At 35.0% G+C, this 22,047-nt stretch overlaps 3 protein-coding genes across 3 annotated transcripts; 2 read left to right on the top strand and 1 right to left on the bottom strand.

Annotated features, from left to right (window-relative positions):
• Window positions 1–2,465: 2,465 nt before the first annotated feature.
• LOC106444670 (protein SPOROCYTELESS-like) lies at window positions 2,466–5,183 on the top strand. Its single transcript, XM_013886121.3, has 3 exons — window positions 2,466–3,275; window positions 3,384–3,524; window positions 3,640–5,183. Exons 1-3 carry the CDS (start codon window positions 2,787–2,789, stop codon window positions 3,808–3,810), a joined length of 801 nt encoding a protein of 266 aa, XP_013741575.2. The 5' UTR covers window positions 2,466–2,786; the 3' UTR covers window positions 3,811–5,183.
• A 1,529-nt stretch (window positions 5,184–6,712) lies between these two features.
• LOC106440953 (universal stress protein PHOS34) lies at window positions 6,713–9,012 on the top strand. The gene is made up of 3 exons (XM_013882730.3): window positions 6,713–7,618; window positions 8,635–8,684; window positions 8,768–9,012. Exons 1-2 carry the CDS (start codon window positions 6,883–6,885, stop codon window positions 8,640–8,642), a joined length of 744 nt encoding a protein of 247 aa, XP_013738184.1. The 5' UTR covers window positions 6,713–6,882; the 3' UTR covers window positions 8,643–8,684; window positions 8,768–9,012.
• Window positions 9,013–10,052: 1,040 nt separating this feature from the next.
• On the bottom strand, window positions 10,053–11,152 carry LOC106440952 (zinc finger protein CONSTANS-LIKE 4-like). Its single transcript, XM_013882729.3, has 2 exons — window positions 10,430–11,152; window positions 10,053–10,346 (listed from the first exon to the last, which is right to left on the bottom strand). The coding sequence occupies exons 1-2, from the start codon at window positions 10,970–10,972 to the stop codon at window positions 10,263–10,265; spliced, it is 627 nt and encodes a 208-aa protein (XP_013738183.1). The 5' UTR covers window positions 10,973–11,152; the 3' UTR covers window positions 10,053–10,262.
• Window positions 11,153–22,047: the final 10,895 nt, after the last annotated feature.

Raw genomic sequence — 22,047 nt, 5'->3', positions numbered from 1 at the left:
ATATTGATATGTTAGGATAACTTGTTTATTATCTCGCCTTGCGTTCTAGGCTTGGTAGATATGATGGGTTGGTCATGCGGTTTGGATTTTTTTTCCCAAGTGGTAATCCAGACTTTATTTTTCATGGTATCTAATTGGCTAATTGTAACAAAATCATTCTTGAGTGAAATCTGTGTGTATATGATAGACACTCTTAATAATTACATAAGAAATTTTCTCCTAGAAAAATTTAGGAAGATATTTATTATAAGAACACAGTGTAATTTATAGTTATTTTAGAGGATTTTGCTCAAGATTAGTGTAAAAATAGCCAATAAAAAATTGTTTTAAATAATTATAATTTTCTAATTGTAGGTGTTGGGCTGATGCAAGAATTAACATGGATGCAGCTTTAAAATGTTTTTTCTTATATGATGCAGCCATCATTTCTACTCTACTCCGTAGCACAACCTTCTCGTAATTCACGACTCTTACAATTCATTTTGCTTTACTGATCATCTTCTCATGTAAAACCATAGATATCACAGCCAGTTTTTCCTTTTTGGGTAAAAAGTAAAATTTTCAAATACTTCAAAACTATTTTAAATAAGATATGATAGACACATCTTTTTCATTTAAAATTTTTCAAAATTCCTTCGGGTAAAGAAATAATTAATACAACATTGAAAATGTCTACTCATATAATACGTTTACTAGATTTTGATCCGTGCTTTCAAAGCGCGGATTTATTTTTTATTTTTTTCAATTGACAAATATTTATTAAATGTCATATTTTCATGTATTTGTGTTTTATTTTATAAAAGACTTAAACTTTTTATCTTTATTTATCGTATTTTATTATTTATATTTAAAAAATTAAATTTTATTTCTTTAATGAATTAAGTTGGTATAACTCCGATAAATTAATTTTATTATGTGGTTAATATTTTAATAAAAAAATTATATACTTTTAATAAAGATTTATAATTTTCAATAAAAAATTCAATTTTTTTATGAATGCTTAAATTATATTAAAAAAGAAAAAAATAATAACTAAGAATAGTTGGAAAAAAATTATTTGAACTTGGACTTAATGGTTCAAAAGAAAAAAAATATGAGAATTTGATCTGATTTTTTAATCGGCCCAAATGGCCCAAGAGAGATTTGATGTGGGCTGGATCCGAGAAAAATGACCCACTATAGATGTGTTATTAATATTACTTGATTGTCCTTAATGAAACATGCAATGTTAGTAAAGAAAATGGCAGGTTAATGTAAAAAAAAAGACAATAGAATACTGATTTAATAGTATAGATATTAGATAAAAATTTCATACTTCCGTAGATTTACTTTAAGCATAATTATCATATATTCTCATTGAAAAAGATTATATGTATATATATATATATATTTGAAAGAATAAATATAACTGCGACTGTAACTAGACTTGCTTATTTTAGATGATATGAGCTGAGTAAAATCACGTTGCTTCAGACATCGCTTGCTACAATCGGCGAATGGTCTCACGTCCTGACACCTATCTTCTTCTCCCCGGGTTCTATACACTAGTGACCACGCACTGTTTTTATTGGACCGTGTGATTCAGACATCACGAGTGAGTCTTGCCCCAATCTCCGATATGCTGCCTCGACAGTAACAAATTTGGATTCTCACAATATTACCTAAGAACAAATTAATAGGAGTATTACAGAAATAAATCGATAAAAAGTTGGAAGCTTCGATTTTAATCTTACATTTTTCGCTCACGCAATGTTGAGAGAACGATCTACCTCCTCCCCCCCCCCCCCCCCCCCCCCCCCCCCCCCTCTCGTTGTTAATCATTGAATTCCGAAAATTGCCAAGCTTGATCATTATATTTTTTTTTTGGGCAACGATCATTATATATATATAGATATATAAGCTATTGTATACACAAGAATTAGGATCCAGCGGACAAATGTTACCTATTTGCTATCACTGTCGTCATAGTATATATATGTAGTTTATATCTGCACATTATATTCTATAATGTATATATAGTTGGTTTGTTACAATTGTTAATAAAAAGTTGGTTGATACAAATGAATTAATTAAGGAGTAAGTGAGGATTAATTATCGAAAGAGAGAAATGCACCACTGAATGGGTATAACCAAGAAAAGTCAAGATTAGTACTAACTACCCTTCTGTTTTGTTGAATTTCTTCCTCGATCCAATGCATGCATAGCATCAATCAATCATACATTCGTGCCATAACATAATTTCAGTTACGAACTCTCTCATATTTACTCCTTCCCATGATTATATAATCAAAAACACTAACAAAAATACATAATACTGCAGATGTCTCTCGACTTAAACCCAAACAAAATAGTGGATTAGTGATCTAGAGTAAACCCATTTTCTGTCAAGTGTTACTTGAGTTTACACACATAAGTTAGACATGCATGCAAGTGCAAAAGGAATAATTATATCTGGTTGACTATAAAAATAAGAAGGTAAGGAAAATCGTATTTATTTTACTTATCTTTTTGAATTAAAAAGGCCTTAATATTTGATAAAGAAAAAGGCTTTAATCTAGTATATGGGGTAAAAAGTTACAAGGTAACAAAAAAAAAGAGATAAGTTTATCCTCATATAGTACCTGGAAATAACAGCAAGTAAAAAAAACAAAGATAAGTACTATGCCTGAGTACATGTACAAATACACAACACATATATGCAAAGAAATCAGGAACAAGATAAGACGTAAAGCTATTTGCATTCTCCTCTTCATCTCCCTCTCTAAGCATCTCAGGGATTATCACCAATGGCGGCTTCTCTCTTCTTCATGCCAAGAGACCAAAACCCGAACGAGTTTCTGAGAAACACTTACCTTGTCAACGACTCCAGCGAGATCCCGACAGAGCCGCCACAGAATAGTCATGGTCGGATACCGGGATCCGAGACAGGTAACCAAAAACCAAAGAAACAAGTGCTGAGAGGGATGGGTGTGGCAAGGCTCGAGCGACTCAGAATCGAAGAAGAATGGAAGAACATGGTCCTAGCCCAAGGAGGAAGAGGAGCGAGCCCTAACGCTACCCGTTCACCCGACCCGGGTGTTGTGCTACAAGGCTTCCCAAGCTACGGTACTGGTGGGCACAACATGTCTGTCGGAGGGTATACTCGAAACGGGTCGGGTCAGATCCCGGTTTATTCCCCATGGGGTGTTGTAGGGACCTCCACTCACGAGCCCTCTTCAGTCCCAACTCCTCAAGTGTATAACCCCTCGAATATTCACTGTGATGCTTGCTACAAGGTTTGATTTTAATTGTTTTTTATCATCTAAGAAAAAATATGAATATATGATTGATAATGGTTTTGGCATCCAAAGGGTTTTAATTTTGATTTTTTATTTTAATTGTAGAGGCAACGTATCAATGAAGAAGTACGAGCCAACGGTGGTGGGTTTCCTCATTTTCTTCCACCAGATCAAAGGAGCCAAGGCTTCTTTTACGATCATAGAATCGCCAGATATCCAGCCTCACCTTCTGCTTCTACTAATCAGGTTCTTAACAAATCATACGGTTACTGATCTGTCCATTTTGAACATATATTAAAAGATATGTATGCATTTATAGTTGTTGATCTTATTTTCTTGTTATCAATTAATGGTGTATTAGGGCTCAATGGAGGAATTTGGGAGCGGAAGCCCTAGAAACGGAACAGGAGATGTGAAGGAGTACCAGTTTTTCCCTGGAAGCGATGGTAATAAATCGGTTTCATCAGTGTCTACATCAGTTGGTGATTGCAGTCCCGACACATCCACCATCGATTTGACCTTGAAGCTTTAAATGTTCTTTAACATATTTTTGAAACATTTCTGGAGGATTCTCACCTTTTTTCTCTTTCTTTAAACTATAAACAAATCGTCTTTTTGATTTCATATAATACAGTAAAAAAAAACTTATGAACAGAAGAAGAAAAACCCTTTTTGGTGTATGCATCTGAAGGCTAAAACGAAAGAAAGATTCAGGTTTTTGATTACCCTTTTGGTTGTTTATTATGAGATTCTAACCTAAAGAATCAGACATGTGTTCTCTGTTCTCTTCCTTAATTTGTGTCATGAGACTTCTCTCATTTCCCTCTCTCTCTCAAGCTGTGTCAGATCTCTTGGGGCTTGGAACCATTTTGTGTTTCTTTAGTTATGCAATGATGCTGTCATGAAATAGGTTATCACCTAATCCTCGGTTTAAGAACTGTGTGTCTGATTTTCCTGTTAATTTGATGAGATAAATATATCAATTTTTTCTTCATTGTAGCTTGTCCAAAGATGTTGCATAAAATGTAGAGATAGAGAAATATGATTTCTAACTGTGAGACTGAGTAGCATTAGATGCTCCTTTTCATCTTTTTCTTAAACATCTCCTTTCATATATAACCGAATATATTATTATGTAAAATTGTCTTTCGGTAATGTTTTTTGTATGATTTGTGAATTTTTTGAGCAAAAGCTTTTTTGTATGATTTGTTGCATTAGAATGCTACATCATTGAGAGGGAGAAAGATAAATGAAAAGAATTGTGAAACTGAAAAAAGAGAATCAAGGATTGTTGTGTTGAAGACAGTCTTTGTACTTGTCTCCTGCAGCCTATATGAGAGAGTTCTATTTCTCAATATTTGTTGTCCACATTTTTTATGAGTAGGGGATGTGGCGACTCAGCCTCACCATGCTTCCTTCTATTCCTTTCTCTCCAAATCACATAGAGACGTTCGGAGCATGAATAACGCATGGTCGGGGCCGTCGGGCATATCTTTTGGTTGCACTAGATGTGTAATGCAAATCCAATTCATTGTGTATTTCTCTGCCAGCATCCCTTTAGTCAGCTTCTCTTACATAAAAGCAGAATAAGAACAGGTGAAAAATAGGTGTTCCACGATTCCCATGGCCATTTGCATAAGACACACACAAGGGATTGATGTTTGAGTCCATTTTGTTATTCGATCACATGTGGCTAGACGATTCTTCATCGCTAGCCATTGAAGGGAGGGAATACCTGGGAGTGGCATACTGAGACGACTCCATTTGACCAGCTGATACATGATGGGTGCGCCTCTCTTATATGCCCCCATGTGTCATTAGTCGAAAATTTCTTCTTGTATTTGTCAATCTTACATTTCCACAGAGCAACATCCATTGTCTATATTTCAAAAAAAGGAAGATCATTGTCTGTGAATTCCTCACCCGATTTAAATCAATCTCTGCGTCCACCTCATTTAACAGGCTGTCCCTCTGATTTCTCTTACAAAATTAAAGAAATTTTATGATTGTTATATAGGTTAAAACTGTGTGTGGTATATATACACGTTGTCAGTTTTTGGTAGAGATGCATCATGCATGCACTTTGAATAGTTATAATCAAGATATGCTTCCCGGATTTCAAGATTACTTATATTCTACGAGCACTGAATCAGACTTCAGATTTCTTAGCTAGGACTGCTAGATCTTTTCATAGAGTACTCTATTTCATTGGTTGTTCTATTTCGGTTTGGTTACCCGGACCACCTCAAGTTTGAGTAATAGAATAGTTTATATAAAAAAAAGAGTTAAATTCAGACAAATCATGGAAGCCAAATATTTTTTGACAATAATCTAATAAACGATAAGATAAAACGCGATCAACAATCACCATTCAACAAACAACAATATACTAGGATAAGACCTATGTTTAGTAATATCAATTAAGTAGTACATATATGTTGTCGGACATATTGATAGAGAAATAAAGTAAAACCTCTATAAATTAATAATATTGGAACTTTGAAATTTTATTAATTTACAAAAGTTTCCTTATTTAGATTTCTTATTTTAAAATATATTCATTTTAAGATACGAAAAATATATGATTTTATTGTATAGAGATTAATTTTTATTTGGGCAAATCTCCAAAATAGCACCTTTCTAAGTTTATATCACAAAAATAACACTCAAAAACTAAAATGACCAAAATAGCATTTTTATCTTTTGAAAATTTTAATTTTTTTTATTTTTCAAAATTTGAAATCTTATCCCCAAAACCTCACTTCTTAACTCTAAACCCTAAAACCTAAACTCTAAACCCTAAACTCTAAACCCTAAACTCCATCCCTTGAGTACTATTTTTGTGACTTTTGGCTTTGAGTGCTAGTTTAGGAGCAAAAACTTGATTTAATGCTATTTTGGTCTTTTTCTCTTTTTATTTTTTGAAATTTGAAATTTATAATAATTTTATTATATTATTTGGTGTAAATAATATATTTTATAGAACTTAAATGTGGTTTTAGATATACTATTACAACTAGAACTTATCAAAAATTTATTAAGTGTTAAAAAAATATAAAGATAATTTTATAGGTTTTTACTTATATAAAATATGTATACATATAAATTATTAATTTATAATTTTAGTGAGACTATATATTTACATAGAATTTTCTAAAAAAATTATTATCTTATTATTTTATTAATTTATGTCAAATTTTGAACCGGCTTAAGTTGAAACTAACAAAATTTATTAATTTATAAAAATTATTAGTTTATAGAGTATTAATTTATAGAAGCCGTACGGTTACTCTCAAAAGTCAAATGCATAGCTTTTTCTTTTCCACCAAAAATATGACAGATGGGCCCTTAATATAAAAAACCCGGCCCATTAAAGAATAAACTGATCACTGATCAGATAAACAGTTCCACTACTGAGCACGTTCGCATATTTTTCAACTTCTGAAAGTTCAATAATACTGCCCTATCCATTATCCAAACCATTAGCAATAAATAACGCATAAAAAAATTATACGTCAAGTATATTCTTCATAATCTTCATATAGTAACAATCAACGAAGTTTCTATAATCATCAAAATTGGAAGCAAAAGAGAGAGAAGAAACATGAACCCAGATTCGTCCGATCACCCTCACCTCCCCACCATCAAGATCCACCACCCATCCTCCCCTCGCCACTCCCACCACAACCACAACCACTCCTCCTCCACTCCCTCCGCCGCCACCCCCACCCCCACCGCCGGCGCCCGCCGTAAAATCGGCGTCGCAGTGGACCTCTCCGAGGAAAGCTCCTTCGCCGTCCGCTGGGCCGTCGATCACTACATCCGCCCCGGAGACGCCGTCGTCATCCTCCACGTGTCCCCCACCTCCGTCCTCTTCGGCGCCGACTGGGGCCCTCAGCCTCCTTCCTCCGCCGATCAGACGCCTCCGAAGCCTAGCCAGGAGGATTTCGACGCGTTCACGGCCTCCAAGGTGTCCGATCTGGCGAGGCCGTTGAAGGAGGCGGGGTTCCCTCACAAGATCCACGTGGTGAAGGATCACGATATGAGGGAGAGGCTGTGTCTCGAGATCGAGAGGCTTGCTTTGAGCGCGGTGATCATGGGGAGCCGAGGGTTTGGAGCTGAGAAGAGAGGGAGTGATGGGAAGCTTGGCTCTGTTAGTGATTACTGTGTTCACCATTGTGTTTGTCCTGTTGTTGTCGTTAGGTATCCTGATGATCCTGCTGCTCCTGGGAAGGGTACGAGGGAAGCTATTGTCACTGTTAAGTCAGGTAGGGATGATGATGATGAGGATGGTGTTGGTGATGGTGATGCTTCTTCTGCTCATCATGAACACATCAAAGGTACATGATCATTAGCCTAGGAACTTGAAAGCTTTGATCTTTCTGGTGATTTATATTGTTGTCCACGCGTCAAGTATTGATTGATGATGTTCACGTTCTACTCTGTTTCAGCTTGTTAAGAGTCTTTTTATCTAGCTTCATGCATAGTATCGACAAGTAGCAAATGATGTTTAGTTCTGTGATTTGGTTCTCTTTACGGTTACATTTGTTCGTCATGTAGTGATAGTTATTCTCTGTTGCTGTGTAGATTGTATGTATGCTTTTTTTCTTGAACTTTTTGTGATAGTCTTAGAAGTTTAGGCAGAATCTCACTCCAAGTGGTGCGAAAAGCTTAAACATTTTTCTTTACGTTATGACTATTCAACACTGCTTTAATGTCTGGTGTTCTCTTTGGTGTTTTCCCTTCGTTGCGTAACGCGTTTTGTGTTTTGATTTGAATATTCGTAAGCCTCTTAGTCTAGAAGACGTTTGCTTTTCGCCGACAAGGATGTTTTTTTTTTGTTTGGTGTTCACTTGACTTGGTAAAGAAATGAAGACTGAGTCTTCTGAGCTCCTCAGCTTTATTTTTTCTAGTAAATTAGTGAAACATGCATCTAATGCTGTACAATATGTTACTTGTAATCTGAAATGTAAACCAGTACCTTCTTAGATTTAGTTGCTCAAATCAAAGTTTTGATGAATAATTGTCCAGGAAAAAAAAGGTTATGTAGAAGTAATAACGACTTCTGTTTGCATATATCTAGTTGGTCTTTTGCTTGTTCTTCCTTAGTCTTTTCACTGGCTGTACATATCATAACTGTATGCAGGGATGCAATGCCAATATGTGTTTGAGATTGTCAAAGCCTAGGGTGTGCTCTTTAGAATCTAATTTGATCTCTTTAAAGCTTACCGCTTTAGAAGGAAACTTGACATTAAAGCTCAAACTACTTCATCGTTACAAGTTGTCTTTAAATACTATCACTGCATATGATTTGATTGTCCAAAGCTAACGACAGTTAATACTCTTCCTTTTACAGATGAGTAATGCGTCTTAGAAGCTCATTGGATCCACCCTCTTCACAGCAAGGTAAAAAGAGAAACTACCTTTTCGACTTTGAAACCACCATATGAGTCTCTATCGATCATTTTGTTTACTCTTGAAATTCGTAGGTACCACTGATGGATGGAAACAATGGGTTTTAAGCGGATTTGTGCAGAGGAGTGTGTTCGTGTCTGTGTTTGCGCTATCTTTTCCAATCAAGAAATCTCTGGAATCTCCTGTGCCTTCATTATTCACTGTCCTCTTTTTTTTTTGTTATATTATTCACCATGTATGATTTTCACATTAAAACAGTGAAACAGTTAGTATGAACACTAAAACCCTTTTAGAATTATGATATTCATCTTTGATCTGATTTGATATAATCCCCATATATAATAATAAAACATTGATGATGTTTTTGCTAATAGCAATTTTTTTCAAACTTGACCAAGTCATTCATAAATCATACCTGGTCCACCCCGATTAAATACTAGTTTGGGAAGTCTATTGTAAGAGTTTTTTTCAACTATTAATGATGATTGAAAATCTCATTTCGTTTTTGGTCGTAGTGAATGACAACTGAATTTAGTTAAAACCTGTCACCTGTAGTCTGGCCTGTTCGATCTACTTCAATAAATGATTTAGAAGACAAGTCTCGTCACCTGTTTCAGTTTTGAATTTATATCCTTCATTTATGATGTCTCGTTCGTGTAATTGTAGATCACGTTATGGTTGAATAAATGTTAGGTTTGTGGTTAATTAGTGTACAGTTTAAGCTAATTGTCAAACTCAACGTATGGGAGAAAGACCGTGTCCATTACTTTTTGGTTTGACTTTTGGGGACTATGGACTAAAGCTTGAATTTGTTTACGATGGTCATGCTTTGATTGTGAAAGCCACCGAATTTTCTTAAAGAAAGTAAAACGTGTTTTGGTAAGATCTGAATATTTTCTTTATATTATCCAGAGTACTGTGGCATACAATACAATACAATACAAAGATGAGATCATGTGAATCAAAGAGGATGGTGAGATTGAGATAAGCTTAAGAGAAGTAAACATGACGATGACATTATCCTCATGGACCATCGAAAACAGTTCGCAGACTCGTCAGATATGACAGGTTCAGTGTTCTTGGCGAATGAATAAAAAACTTTCACGACCCATAAACCATAAAAGTTCTTGAATTTATATCATCTATTTTGTGAAGTCCCCACAATTTTATTTTTGAGTGGTCGAGATAACAACGGAAACTACAATCATGCACTTATTTTTCTTTACGGTATATCAATGTGTCCATTTGTCACCATTCTCGCCCATTCCTTTGATCCATAAACTTTAAACAATATAAAATTCGAGTCTAATACTAATAATAAGCATTTCAATACATAGGAATCCAAATTAATTGCTCAAATAAACAAAATCAAGAAGATAATGATATTGATAAATCAAATACAAACATTTAAAATTACAAAACAATGAACTACCTCATCATTAAAACAAGTCTATGGTTAGAATCACAGAAATGAACGGTGGTGATTGACCTAAAGAGGAGAATCAACGGCTGAGATCTCTACTCGTTTTGGAGATGGCAAAGAACAAAGAAGACAACGAAGGAGATGACTCAACGGCGCCGTTCCTCTCTGGACGGTCGCTTCAACGGCCGAGAACAGTTTGACTCTTCAGCTGAAGAGCATCCGATCTCCTCCTGCAATTTTCAAAAAAAAAAACATAATTAAAAAACTTGAGATTGTTAAGACAAAACTGAATGAGAAAAAGACATATCCGTACATCAGAGCAGTCTCTCGTCCTCTTCGCCACCGGACCTCCGCCTCCACCGTCAGAAGATGATGAGCTCATTACAAGAGGCGGTTGCGCCGCCGCCGCCGCAGCCCACGGCACCACTTGATTCTCAGCTTCCTCGTCTTCATTTTCATCTTCATCTTCATCACTGTACTCCTCGTCTTCATCTTCATCCTCATCATCATCGTACGATTCCGCACCGTCACCGTCATCATTATCGAAACCATTGATCTCCTCGCCAGGGTTCTCCGTCAGAATCCTCTCAGTGCTGCTGACGCCGTCTCTACCGCCGGCGGCGGATTTAAGAGCGACGCATGAATCGCAGACGGAGAAGGTTGGGCCGAGGCGAAGCCCCGCGGCTTTCCACGGCGTAGGAGACTGGCAGGCGCTGCAGAGAAGACAGCGCGTGTGCTTCGCGACGAGGAAGTTAGCGCCGTGAACTTTACCGTCGCAGTCCCAGCAGAGACTCGCCTGATCTGAGTCGCAGTACGTTCTTGCAACACCTTCGCATAAATCACACTTCTTACCCATCAGTTTTTCAGTCTCAAGACTATCTCTCTCCTTGGTTTGTTCTTGATTTTCTGTGGACAGCAAGATGAGGAAATTGCAAGAAGAGGCTAGTTTCGTCTTTTTCTGTGTCCAGCAAAAAATCTATTTCTCTTCTTTGGTCTCACAATGGTTTTGTTTTATAGAGCACCCATGTTTTTTAATTCTGTGGTCAGGAACCATCTCATTTTCATTCTACCTATACTTACTTTCTTAAAGTATTGAATTTATTAAAGACTAGTTTAATTTAATCTTTTTATTAAGAGATTGGTTTAACCTTTTTCGGGATTTTTGTTTAGATAATGATCAGTTCAATTTATATATCTGCAATTTATTTTATCCACATACTAGTATTTTCTTTATCGTTTAAGATTTATGCCATATCCTCGCACTACAAGAAAACATATTTTTTACGAGGGCAATATACGTTGTAACTTCGTCGTAAACGGGGTGTTACGACGAATGAACCGTGAAACACGTTTCGTCGTAAAACGCCCGTCGTAACCGACGTTTCGTCGTAAATGACTTGTTAAGTTTACGACGAAATATATTCCTCGTAAAGCGCAGGGCAGAGATTCGTCGTAAACGACACGTAAAATTTCGTGGTAAACTCCACGTAATGGATTCGATGTAAAGCACACGTAAACATTTTCGTTGTAACACCCTCGTAAATATTTCGATGTAAACTCCACGTAACATTTCGATGTAAAGACCACGTAAAATCTTCGATGTAAAAGACTCGTAATTATTTTCGACGGTAATCAGTTGTAAATGTTTACGTCGAGCCTACATCGACGTTTCGTTTTATAATATATTTTGAATATTATTTTTAACCTCAAATATATATATATATAAATTTGAATTTATTTAAAATTCTGAATTTTAAATAATTTTAATTTTAAAACGAAATATGAAAATAAAAAACATTTATAAAAAAGCATTTAAAAGTCATAATATTTAAATTCATAATACAAACCGAAAATATTAAAAAAACTACATATCATCGAAGTAGTCGGTGGGGTTGCTCGGCTGTTGACGGGTTGGATCGGACTCTTGGGGATCTCGTACTGGCAACCCAAGAGCGGCTCGTCTCTGACTCAACATTCTCTGCATAACCGGGTTTCCCACGGCCATCACGTCTAGCAAATCCTCAAGAGAGTCTAAACGAACCTGCTGGCTATCCATTCGAGCTTTCATCTGAGAAGTCTCTTCATCCCGTCTCGAAGTGTATGACGAAGTTGCCCTTGCAACTTGGTTAACGGAGCCTATACCGACTATTCGGCCCTTCTTTCTAGGAGCCAGCTATAAAATTAAAACATATATTAATATAGTTATTAAAAATAATGAAAAAAAAAATTTTAGTTGTACTACCTCTTCGAAGATTCGGTCGGCTTCTTCGGTGGACAATGTGACGGGTAATCCATCGGGAGACTCCTGAGTTAGTTGCGTCTCCCGTTCTTCAATCCGAGTAGCCACTGCTTGAGCGAGTTTCTCTGATGCAGGATCCACAAAAACTCCGTCGGATGTGGCGTGAGTCATCTTGAATAGGTCAGACAGAGATGGTAAGACTCCCGTCTTCTCCAACTACAAAAAAAAAATATTAAAAGTTATATTAATTGAATATTTTAAAATAAATATTTAAAAACAAAACTTACAACGTCTAGACGGATGCCTGCATGTGGTTTTTGGCCGGTTCTGTGAAGCATGGGCAAATTACCATCTTTATCCTTCGTTCTTCGAGAAGCCGAGCACGAATTGGCCTTTTTGATCGAAGACGGGTGCTTCCAATAGGCGATGAGGCCATCCCACACATCCGTCGTGAGCTCAGTGGGCTTTCCCTCATACCCGTCGAGCTCCCACTTGTCCTTCCAATCGGAGACTGTGTTGCAGAGGCGGATCTTTGCTTTTGCAACGAATTCCGCCTTCACCATCTCGGTGATTCCCAAAGACCAATGCCACTTTTGCTGAAACACAAAAAATTTGAAAAAATTACAATTAATAATAATATTTAAAAAATATATACATATTTAAAAGTTAAAATTTAATTAAATTTAAAAATCTTACCGCAAACATTTTAAACCACGTGATCTTAACGTGATTTGGAGTCTTGCTCCAGTTCGGATATGCCCCGTCGTAGTAACCCTTAATCGTTTTCGAAACGCTCCGGCCAACACGGTTATTAGCCCCAAACCTGAAAGGAAAACAATTTAACCGTTAGAAAATAAAAATATTTTAAATTTTTATGTAATAAAAATTAATAACTTACCAATAAGTTCCTCGGGGTCTATCGGGGTCTAGAACATCCAAACCCTCTCGTCCGGGCTGGGCAAGCAAATCCTCTACCGTATATCTCGCGAATGGGGCATATGAAGGCACACGCAAATCCGGATGAACTGCACCTTCTGGGACAGGCTCAGGTGCAGCCGCTGGAGGAGGAGGTGGAGGCATATGCGGTGGAGGCATTTGCGGTGGAGGCATCTGCGGTGGAGGAGGACTCCAAGCAACTCTCTGAGAAGGCTGAGAGTCTGGAACTGCGGTGGAGGATGATGTACCAGAAGACGATGGACCGGAAGAAGATGTACCGGAACCATCGTCGCCAAACAAATCTCTATAACTAGGTGCTCTGGATTTTCTTCTAGGAGCCATCTAAAAAAAATTAAAATAAATTTTATCAGTTACGACATAATAAAAATATTATTCCGTTACCTAACTAATCACCTAAACTAATTACCTAACTAATCACCTAAACTAATTCCGTTACCTAACTAATCACCTAAACTAATTTAAAAAAAAAAAAAAAGAGAGAGAGAAGAGAGAGTTTACCTTAGAGAGAGCAAAGGAATTTGGGAGGAATGAGCGAGGCAGCCTCGCTCTCGGCGTCCCCTTATATAGATTAGGATTCGTCGTAAAATCGACGTAAATTTACGACGAAATTACCAGGCCCGCGTTTTTCCATTTACGACGAATTTACCAGGCCCGTGTTTTTTAATTTACGACGAAATTACCAGGCCCGTGTTTTTCGAGTTACGACGAAATTACCAGGCCCGCGTTTTTCCATTTACGACGAAATTACGACGCTTAACCCTAAACACCGAGAATGAAATCCCTAAACCCCAAAGTGACATATCATCTAACATCATATCTTATATCATACTACTTCTTACTCTTTCTTTTAGAAAATATTACAATAGAGAAATCCAACATTTGATACATATATTACATCACTCTAAATCGTTTTCGTTCTCATCACTATCATTACAATCATCATCGTCGCTTCTCTCGAACTCGTCTTCACGTGCTTCATCTGTCGCATCTTCGGGAATATCTTCATATTGAAAGTTTTGCGGGTCGATCAAAAGGATTTCATCAGTTGGTTGTTCTGGTACCTCAACTTCAGTGATAGCGTCTTCTTCTTGCAAGGGCGGTTCTTCTCCAACGACAATGCGTCCACGAGGTGTAACTTTGATAGCAGTTACCCAGTTTATCCCGGAAGTTCGAACCCAGTTGCTCCGATGGCTGTATATTTTAAAAGGAATCAAATTAATAACATTTCGTAACATAGGTATATATATAAATTTATAATTACCTGCAAGTGCTTCGTGGACATTTGCTGGAAGGAGCTCGGCAAAAGCAAATGGAAGCAGTCGTTGCATAAACACATGACAATCATGACTTTTCATTCCAGAGAACTTTTGACCTCGTTCAATACATCTTGACATATTTGAAACATAACCATCAGGAAACTTAACTTCCGATGCAACCCAGTCAAACAAGGTTGTTTTCGCTGCTGATGACAACCGGAAGATGGGAACAGGAACGTTTCCATTGCTCTTGATATGTAACTCACTTCTTGAGCAAATATCAGGTAAGTCCATCCTTGACTTTTTGTTATCTTTTGTCTTCCCAGGGACGTTAAGTAATGTATTCATGATGTTCTCAAAAAAGTTCTTCTCGATATGCATGACATCCAGATTGTGGCGTAAGAGAAGATCCTTCCAATACGGTAGCTCCCAAAATATACTCTTCTTATGCCAATTGTGAGATACACCATACCCATCAGGCATATTTCCAGGAACATGCCAATTTCCTCCAACCTTAACTGTTTCCTGAGCTCCGTAATAATCAATGTCCGCTTCGATCTGCTGGCCGGTGAGATATGGAGGAGGACTGTCTCTGACAATTTTTTTGTGTCGAAACAATGTCTTGTTTCTTCTGTACGGATGGGCAAGTGGAAGAAACCGACGATGACAATCAAACCAACAACTCTTCCTACCATTCTTCAGTTGAAAAGCATCCGTGGATCCAAGACAATACGGACAAGATAATCTTCCATGTGTTGTCCAGCCAGACAACATCCCATAAGCAGGGAAATCACTTATCGTCCACATCAGAACTGCTCGCATCGTAAAATTGGTTTTCAAGGAACAATCGTACGTCCTCACCCCTTCTGACCACAATTGCTTTAGCTCTTCTATCAACGGTTGAAGAAAAACATCAAGAGACCGTTTTGGATGCTTCGGCCCTGGGATTAATATGGTCAAAAATAGAAATTCTTGTTCCATGCACATATCCGGCGGTAAATTATACGGCGTAAGAATGACTGGCCACAAAGAATATTGTCTACCAGACATTCCAAATGGACTAAATCCATCGGTGCATAACCCAAGATAGACATTCCGAATATTTGTAGCAAAATCTCCGTGTACCTTGTTGAAATGTTTCCACGCTCTTGCGTCTGATGGATGTGCAACCTCACCATCTCTCTGGACATGTTCGGCATGCCACCTCATCGACGCAGCAGTCCTCTCAGATTGATATAATCTTTTCAATCTGTCTGTAATTGGTAGGTACCACATCCTTTGGTACGGTACCCTATTCCTCCCACGGCCTTGCGGTTTGAATCGTGGTTTTTTGCAGAATCGACACTCTTCTAACTTGTCATCTTCCTTCCAGTAGATCATGCAGTTGTCGATGCAAACATCAATCATCTCCGAGGGTAACCCAAGACTATAAACCAATTTCTGAATCTCATAATAAGATTCAGCAGACACGTTGTCTTCTGGCAAATACTCTTTAAACAACTCCGCCCATGCATCCATGCAATTCTCAGGTAAATTATGATCCGTTTTAATATTCATCATCCTAGCTGCTAGAGACAATTTAGAGAGACCTTCTCTACAACCAGTGTAGATTGGTTGATTTGCAGCATCTAGCATTTCATAAAATCTTTTTGCATCCAAATTAGGTTCTTCTACATTTCCAGTTCCATCTGCTATTGTTGTAGTTGTTTCTAAAAATGCATCACTAATCATATCTTGAACCCTATCATGATCTACCATCTGCTCCTCTTGATGATAATTATATTCATTATGCACATGATTCGGTTCTTCATTATGATGAGCATCCTCAAAATTAGCATTACTACTACTAGCTTCATTTCCCCCATAACCCTCTCCATGTTGATACCAAATGTAATACTGTGGTGTAAATCCTCTGTTTACTAAATGATTCCATACAGTTTCACTACGTGCAAATTTCGAATTTTTGCATTTTGAACAGGGGCAGAACATCTTACCGCTTTCCTGCGTGATCGGTGTACAGCCCGCCTGGTGCATGAATGTCTCTAGCCCGTTCAGAAATGCATTCGTCACTCTCCCGTCGGAATCTTTGTGCAAATACATCCAACTTCGTAACTCGTAAATACTACCGCCACCGACCATTTTTTCTACTATTTTTTTTTAAATTTTTTTTTTTTCCGTTTGTGTCTTGTGAGGAAGAGAGTTGTGTGTTGTGAGGAAGAGAGTTGTGGGAAATGACATATATATAGAGAAATTTTCGAGTTGGGTAGTTGAAATATAACAACGATTTTACAAGGGAAAGTTTACATGGATTTTACATAGTTTTTTTACAACGACTTTACAACGAAACTCGATAAGTTTTTCACCTAAATATAACGGTAACATGATTCGTTGTAATATCGATGTAAAATTTCATTTTCGACGTACTTACGTCGTAATATTACATGGCGTTTACGACGAAATTTGGTTTCGTCGTAATTGCGTTGTTACCCCACCAATTACTATTTCTAAAACAACGATAAGGAACCTGTGTCGTTCGTCTGTCTGCCAATTCAGTGGAACGACAAGGAGAAAGTGGACGGAAGTGCAGCTGGTTTGTACTTGAGAGGAACCTTTGACGATGGTCGGAGGTTTCACTCAAGTATAAACCAACTTCACTTCCCTCCATTTTCTCCTTATCGCTCTACTGAATTGGCAGACAGACGAATGACTCATGTTCGTTATCGTTATCTTCGAAATAGTAATTGGTGGTTCGAGAAGAAGAGAGTTGTGTGTTGTGAGGAAGAGAGTTGTGTGTTGTGAGGAAGAGAGTTGTGGGAAATGACATATATATAGAGAAATATGGTAAGTTTTACATGGATTTTACATGGAAAATTTACAACGCGTTTACAACGAACTTAGGTAAGTTAAAGCACTTTCAATACACGTTTTCACCTTTATGTAACGGTAACATGATTCGTTGTAATGTCGATGTAACGTTTACAACTATTTTGCATTCCACGTACTTTCGTCGTAAACTTACATTAACTTTACGACGAATACATTTCGTCGTAAATTACCATCGAGTTTACGACGAAGTCATGTCGCGTCGTAATTGCGTTGTAAAGCTTATGTAAATTTACGAGGAAATAATTTCCTCGTAAAATACCGTTGTTACTGCTACGTTTTCTTGTAGTGTCGACTTTAGTTTTCCGGATAAGATGTTTTTGTTTAACTTTTCTATTAGCACTTAACAAAATGATTTTGAGAAATTTTAGTTTTATGATCGTACAATTTGCTCAATAAATACCAAGAAGTCGTGTTGTGGCAGTTAGTTAATTTAGCGATTAATTTAACACCATACATTTTAGAAGCTCAAAAGTTAAAACAAAAGACTTGTGTATTTAAACCTCATTTTAGTATGTACTTACTAACAGTTATAACTATTCTTGCTGGGAAAGATTATAACAATTTTATAGTCTTATAGACGGTAATCAAGTTATATTCATCTATCGATTGAAGAATTTATCATGGAACTATAAATTATATTTTATGTCTTTTCCGCTGATATTTCAATCGTGGTTAGGTATTGCGAATATCATATAACAAGAATGTCAAATGAGTTTAGTTATTGGGTTTAAATCCTCTAAAATAAATATATACTTGTATCTATACTATTAAAAGAGAAATATTCTAAAAAAATCTACTTATAAAATATTGTTGGACTCTTTCATTAGATTAACATTTTTTGGGTATTCCTTTATTTATCTCTAACAATAAGTAACTCAATATTCAATAACATTATATACCATATCATTCACCTATTTTTATTCCTTCTATGAGTTAATCATATAATTTACAATATTTTTAAACGAGAATATGCTTGCGAATTCACATTATCATTAAAATTATTGAAGATTTTGTCATTCATAATTGGTAAGCCTCATTCTCATCTATACAAATCTTACGTGTAGATGACAAATCAAATAGTTTTTTAAGTTTTGCGTATTATTATAAAATATATGAGAATTATAATCAATTTTTAAAAAAATATTATCAAAATTTTCTAAGTTTTTATCGGGTCAACCTGTGTTGGTTCATGGGTTAATGACATGATTTTCGGTTTTATCGGATTTTTAATTAATAGGTTTTCCTTAAATCTGAATTTTGTGGAAACATATCAGTTGGTATAATCATGATAGAATATTACATGAAGAATATAAACCAGTCCATATTATATACGGCCACCAGTTTACTGGTCTAATTGCAGGTCCAAATCAAATATGAAAACAATGCTTATATCTTAATTCGTCAATAAACTACATATGTATTCCTACTAAAAGGAGTTAAATCATTTTCAAAAATAAAATGTTTTTTCGTACCATTTCAATGTTTCATGATTGGTTTCAGTCTTTTGGTTATAGAGATATATGATTTGCTCGATTATTTATGAAAGTCAATTTAATGTAGGTTTTGTTTTTCTTCTTCAGTTTGCTACAGTTTAGTTCGCGGTTTGGAATAAATGTACACAAAACTATACACTATGGCTATGAATGTTAACTGCGGATCACCAATACGCACATAACGGTCCAAATATGTGTTTCCATTCAACACAATTTTGAGTTGATAAATTGTATATAAAAAATAAATATAAAATATGTAATAATAGAGAAAGCAAGAGTGCGGGAAGTGGAACGCACATCAAACGCAGTAGAAGGAAAAAGGTGTGGTCTATGTACTGTACATGTGTTTACTTAATTGAATTTAATTTTTAAAACAAATAAAAATATATATTATATTTTTCTATGTAATATTTACACAAGATTGTGGTAATGTTTTCTCACACGTATTTTGGGTAAGCAACAGAAAGGGGAAACAAGCTTTGGATTTTTTTTTTTACATATTTGTTTAAAAAGAGCTATAGTAAAAAATAAGGATTATAAATTCTTTCTTTTTTAACTTTAGAAATATGTTTTAAGTTAGCTTTCTACATTTTCTCTTAAATTATTTAAAGCAATTTTTTTTTAGAATAACATCAAAACGCTTTATCATAAATATATCACATAAAAATCAAAATGACTAAAATATTTCATTAAAATGTTAAAAAATACTTATACTCATATGATTAACTAATCTAGACTCAAATAAAAACTCAAATTGTTCAGATAGTTTTAAATTTTTTGGATAAAAGTTATTAAAGTTATTCAGTTTTTAGCGATTTCTACTTATAAATAATTATTTAAATTATTTTGATTATTTTAAAACCAAATATAGTTAATATTTATAAATATAGACTATATCATAAACATTTATGTACCTATTCGGTTTTTGGTTCGGTTTTGGTTCGGTTTCGGCATTTCGGTTCTAGAGATATAGAATCCAGTATAACTAATATGATCCAAACCTAGCCTTGCTTTTTGGTCGATTAGGTTTGGTTCCAGATAAATGTGCCCAGACTTAGCTGGAGTTTTAAAATTTGAAAATACAATATTTTAGATGAGAAACTAAGTAAAAATGATACAATTGAAAATACAATATTTTAGATGAGAAACTAAGTAAAAATGATTATTGTAATATAATTAAAATATTTCTATAAATTAAATAAAAAGTTTCAGATTCTTAATTTAATATCACTAATATTTTAAAGCTTGGTTTGCAGAGTCTTCATGAGTCTATTTATGTTGATGACAAAAAAAAATTAAATGAAATATTTTCAGATATCTTAATTAATTTTAAGACAACTGACGCAATTATAATTTTTTAAATAAAATAATTGGTTATAAATTTTAATAATAGTATATTAAATTTCATATTTGAGATATATAAAATAACTTTTAAATAAAATTTGTATTTTTAAAAATTATATTAGTATCACTGATATTTTAGTTTGTAAAATATAAAAAATATTATATGTATCCCGCAGTTACACTATTTATGATACATGTCACCATTCATACTTTATTTTAAACCGCTTATTTTAGACAAACCGTATTTGTCCCGCAGTATGCATTTTTCTAACATAAACCACACTTAAACCGCACCGCACTAACCAATCCGCTTGTCCCGCACCACCCAACCCGCTGTTACCATTCGGAGCCTATATATATTTTGTAGAAATTCATTTAAATATATATTTAATTTTGAAAATAAATCCGCGCTTTTAAGCGCGGATCAAAATCTAGTATGTCATTATTTTAACATACAGCTCTGGTCTAATATGTACCATAGTTTATTTAGTTTAAAAACCACTTAATGCGTATGGGCCATGGCGACCAACTCTTGGTTGAGTTTCGAGATATTTTGTGGGGAGATTTTTTAATCGATGACGTGGCGAGACCTCAGCCACGAGAGAAGGAGAGAGAGATTCTCCCCTGTCCTACGTGGACGAATCAGGTTCTCAATGGGATAAAGAGCCACGTGAGCCCACCTGGGTGTTGTCTGGACCATAAATAGAAGTCCAATGGGCCCCAGTTCTCTCTCAGTTATCTTTCTTTTATAACCACTTGTTTTTTGTTTTTACTTCTCCCATACTTCTTTCTCTTTCCAAAGTGATCCAAAACATTTGTGTTTCTTAGCTTTTGCAGTAGAGATAATAAAATAACTAGGTAATCATTCACGCTTTGTGCGAAATATAATTATTAATTTCGTTATTTAATAAGAAAATATTAATCTATTTAATCTGGATATCAGTTTGGTTTTAGGTTGTTTTTTAGTTTTTAATCTCCTAAAATATAACTATCATTTTAAATCAATATTTATTTGGTTTGTTTAGTTAAAATGTTTGATGTTTTTATTTTTTTCCTATGATAATCAAAAATTACTATTATTTTTTTGGTTTTCATGTCATGAATCTTTGATAGTCGTGATGTCGAACTAATGGTTTCATATTATAGTTTCTAAACGGATAATAGTTAAAAAAAAAAAAAAATTATTAAGACAAATCATTTTACTACAATTTGGTTGATAGTGAAAGAAATATTAAGAAAAAAAATATTGTTACTTCCAAAAAAATAGATATTTCAGTGGTGGTAAATACTTAGTTATAAGGTGCTTACGTCAATGTGCACATGTATGTGTATGTAAAAGTATATAAAGATGGTTGATAAATATATAAAGATACTGTTAATAAAATATTAAATGACATTTTTTAAAAATAATACATGAAAAATAAAATTCTTAAAATGAAATTATTTAAAACAAAAATATTATAAAATTTATATAAGCTATAATATATAACTTATATATAATTCTTTAAATATATATATGCATATAACAGATTAAATTGGTAATTTGTTCCTATAAATATTGATATTTGTGATTTACTTTTTTTTTTACGGATATTGCATTTTAGTATTTGATTTGTTTCGTAGAGTAATGGATATTCGGATTTTTCGGTTCGAATCAAAACGAATAACGAATCGAATCAAAATTTATGAATAATTTGTCTAGCTCTATTTGTAAACAGTAAAAATAACGTAAAAAAAATCATGCATATGAGTTTTA

Source organism: Brassica napus, chromosome A3 (assembly GCF_020379485.1).
Source record: "Brassica napus cultivar Da-Ae chromosome A3, Da-Ae, whole genome shotgun sequence".
Lineage (NCBI taxonomy): Eukaryota > Viridiplantae > Streptophyta > Magnoliopsida > Brassicales > Brassicaceae > Brassica > Brassica napus.
The sequence above is the reverse complement of the archived record's forward strand: the minus strand, read 5'-3'. Positions and strand labels throughout refer to the sequence as shown.

What these genes read in the sequence shown, in the direction of transcription:
- LOC106444670 (XM_013886121.3), top strand. Translation starts at nt 2,787, where the DNA reads ATGGCGGCTTCTCTCTTCTTCATGCCAAGAGACCAAAACCCGAACGAG. An exon ending in ACTGTGATGCTTGCTACAAG is followed by an intron (nt 3,276 to 3,383) that starts GTTTGATTTTAA and finishes TTTTAATTGTAG; the next exon opens with AGGCAACGTATCAATGAAGA. An exon ending in CTTCTGCTTCTACTAATCAG is followed by an intron (nt 3,525 to 3,639) that starts GTTCTTAACAAA and finishes ATGGTGTATTAG; the next exon opens with GGCTCAATGGAGGAATTTGG.
- LOC106440953 (XM_013882730.3), top strand. Translation starts at nt 6,883, where the DNA reads ATGAACCCAGATTCGTCCGATCACCCTCACCTCCCCACCATCAAGATC.
- LOC106440952 (XM_013882729.3), bottom strand. Translation starts at nt 10,972, where the DNA reads ATGGGTAAGAAGTGTGATTTATGCGAAGGTGTTGCAAGAACGTACTGC. An exon ending in GGACGAGAGACTGCTCTGAT is followed by an intron (nt 10,347 to 10,429) that starts GTACGGATATGT and finishes TGAAAATTGCAG; the next exon opens with GAGGAGATCGGATGCTCTTC.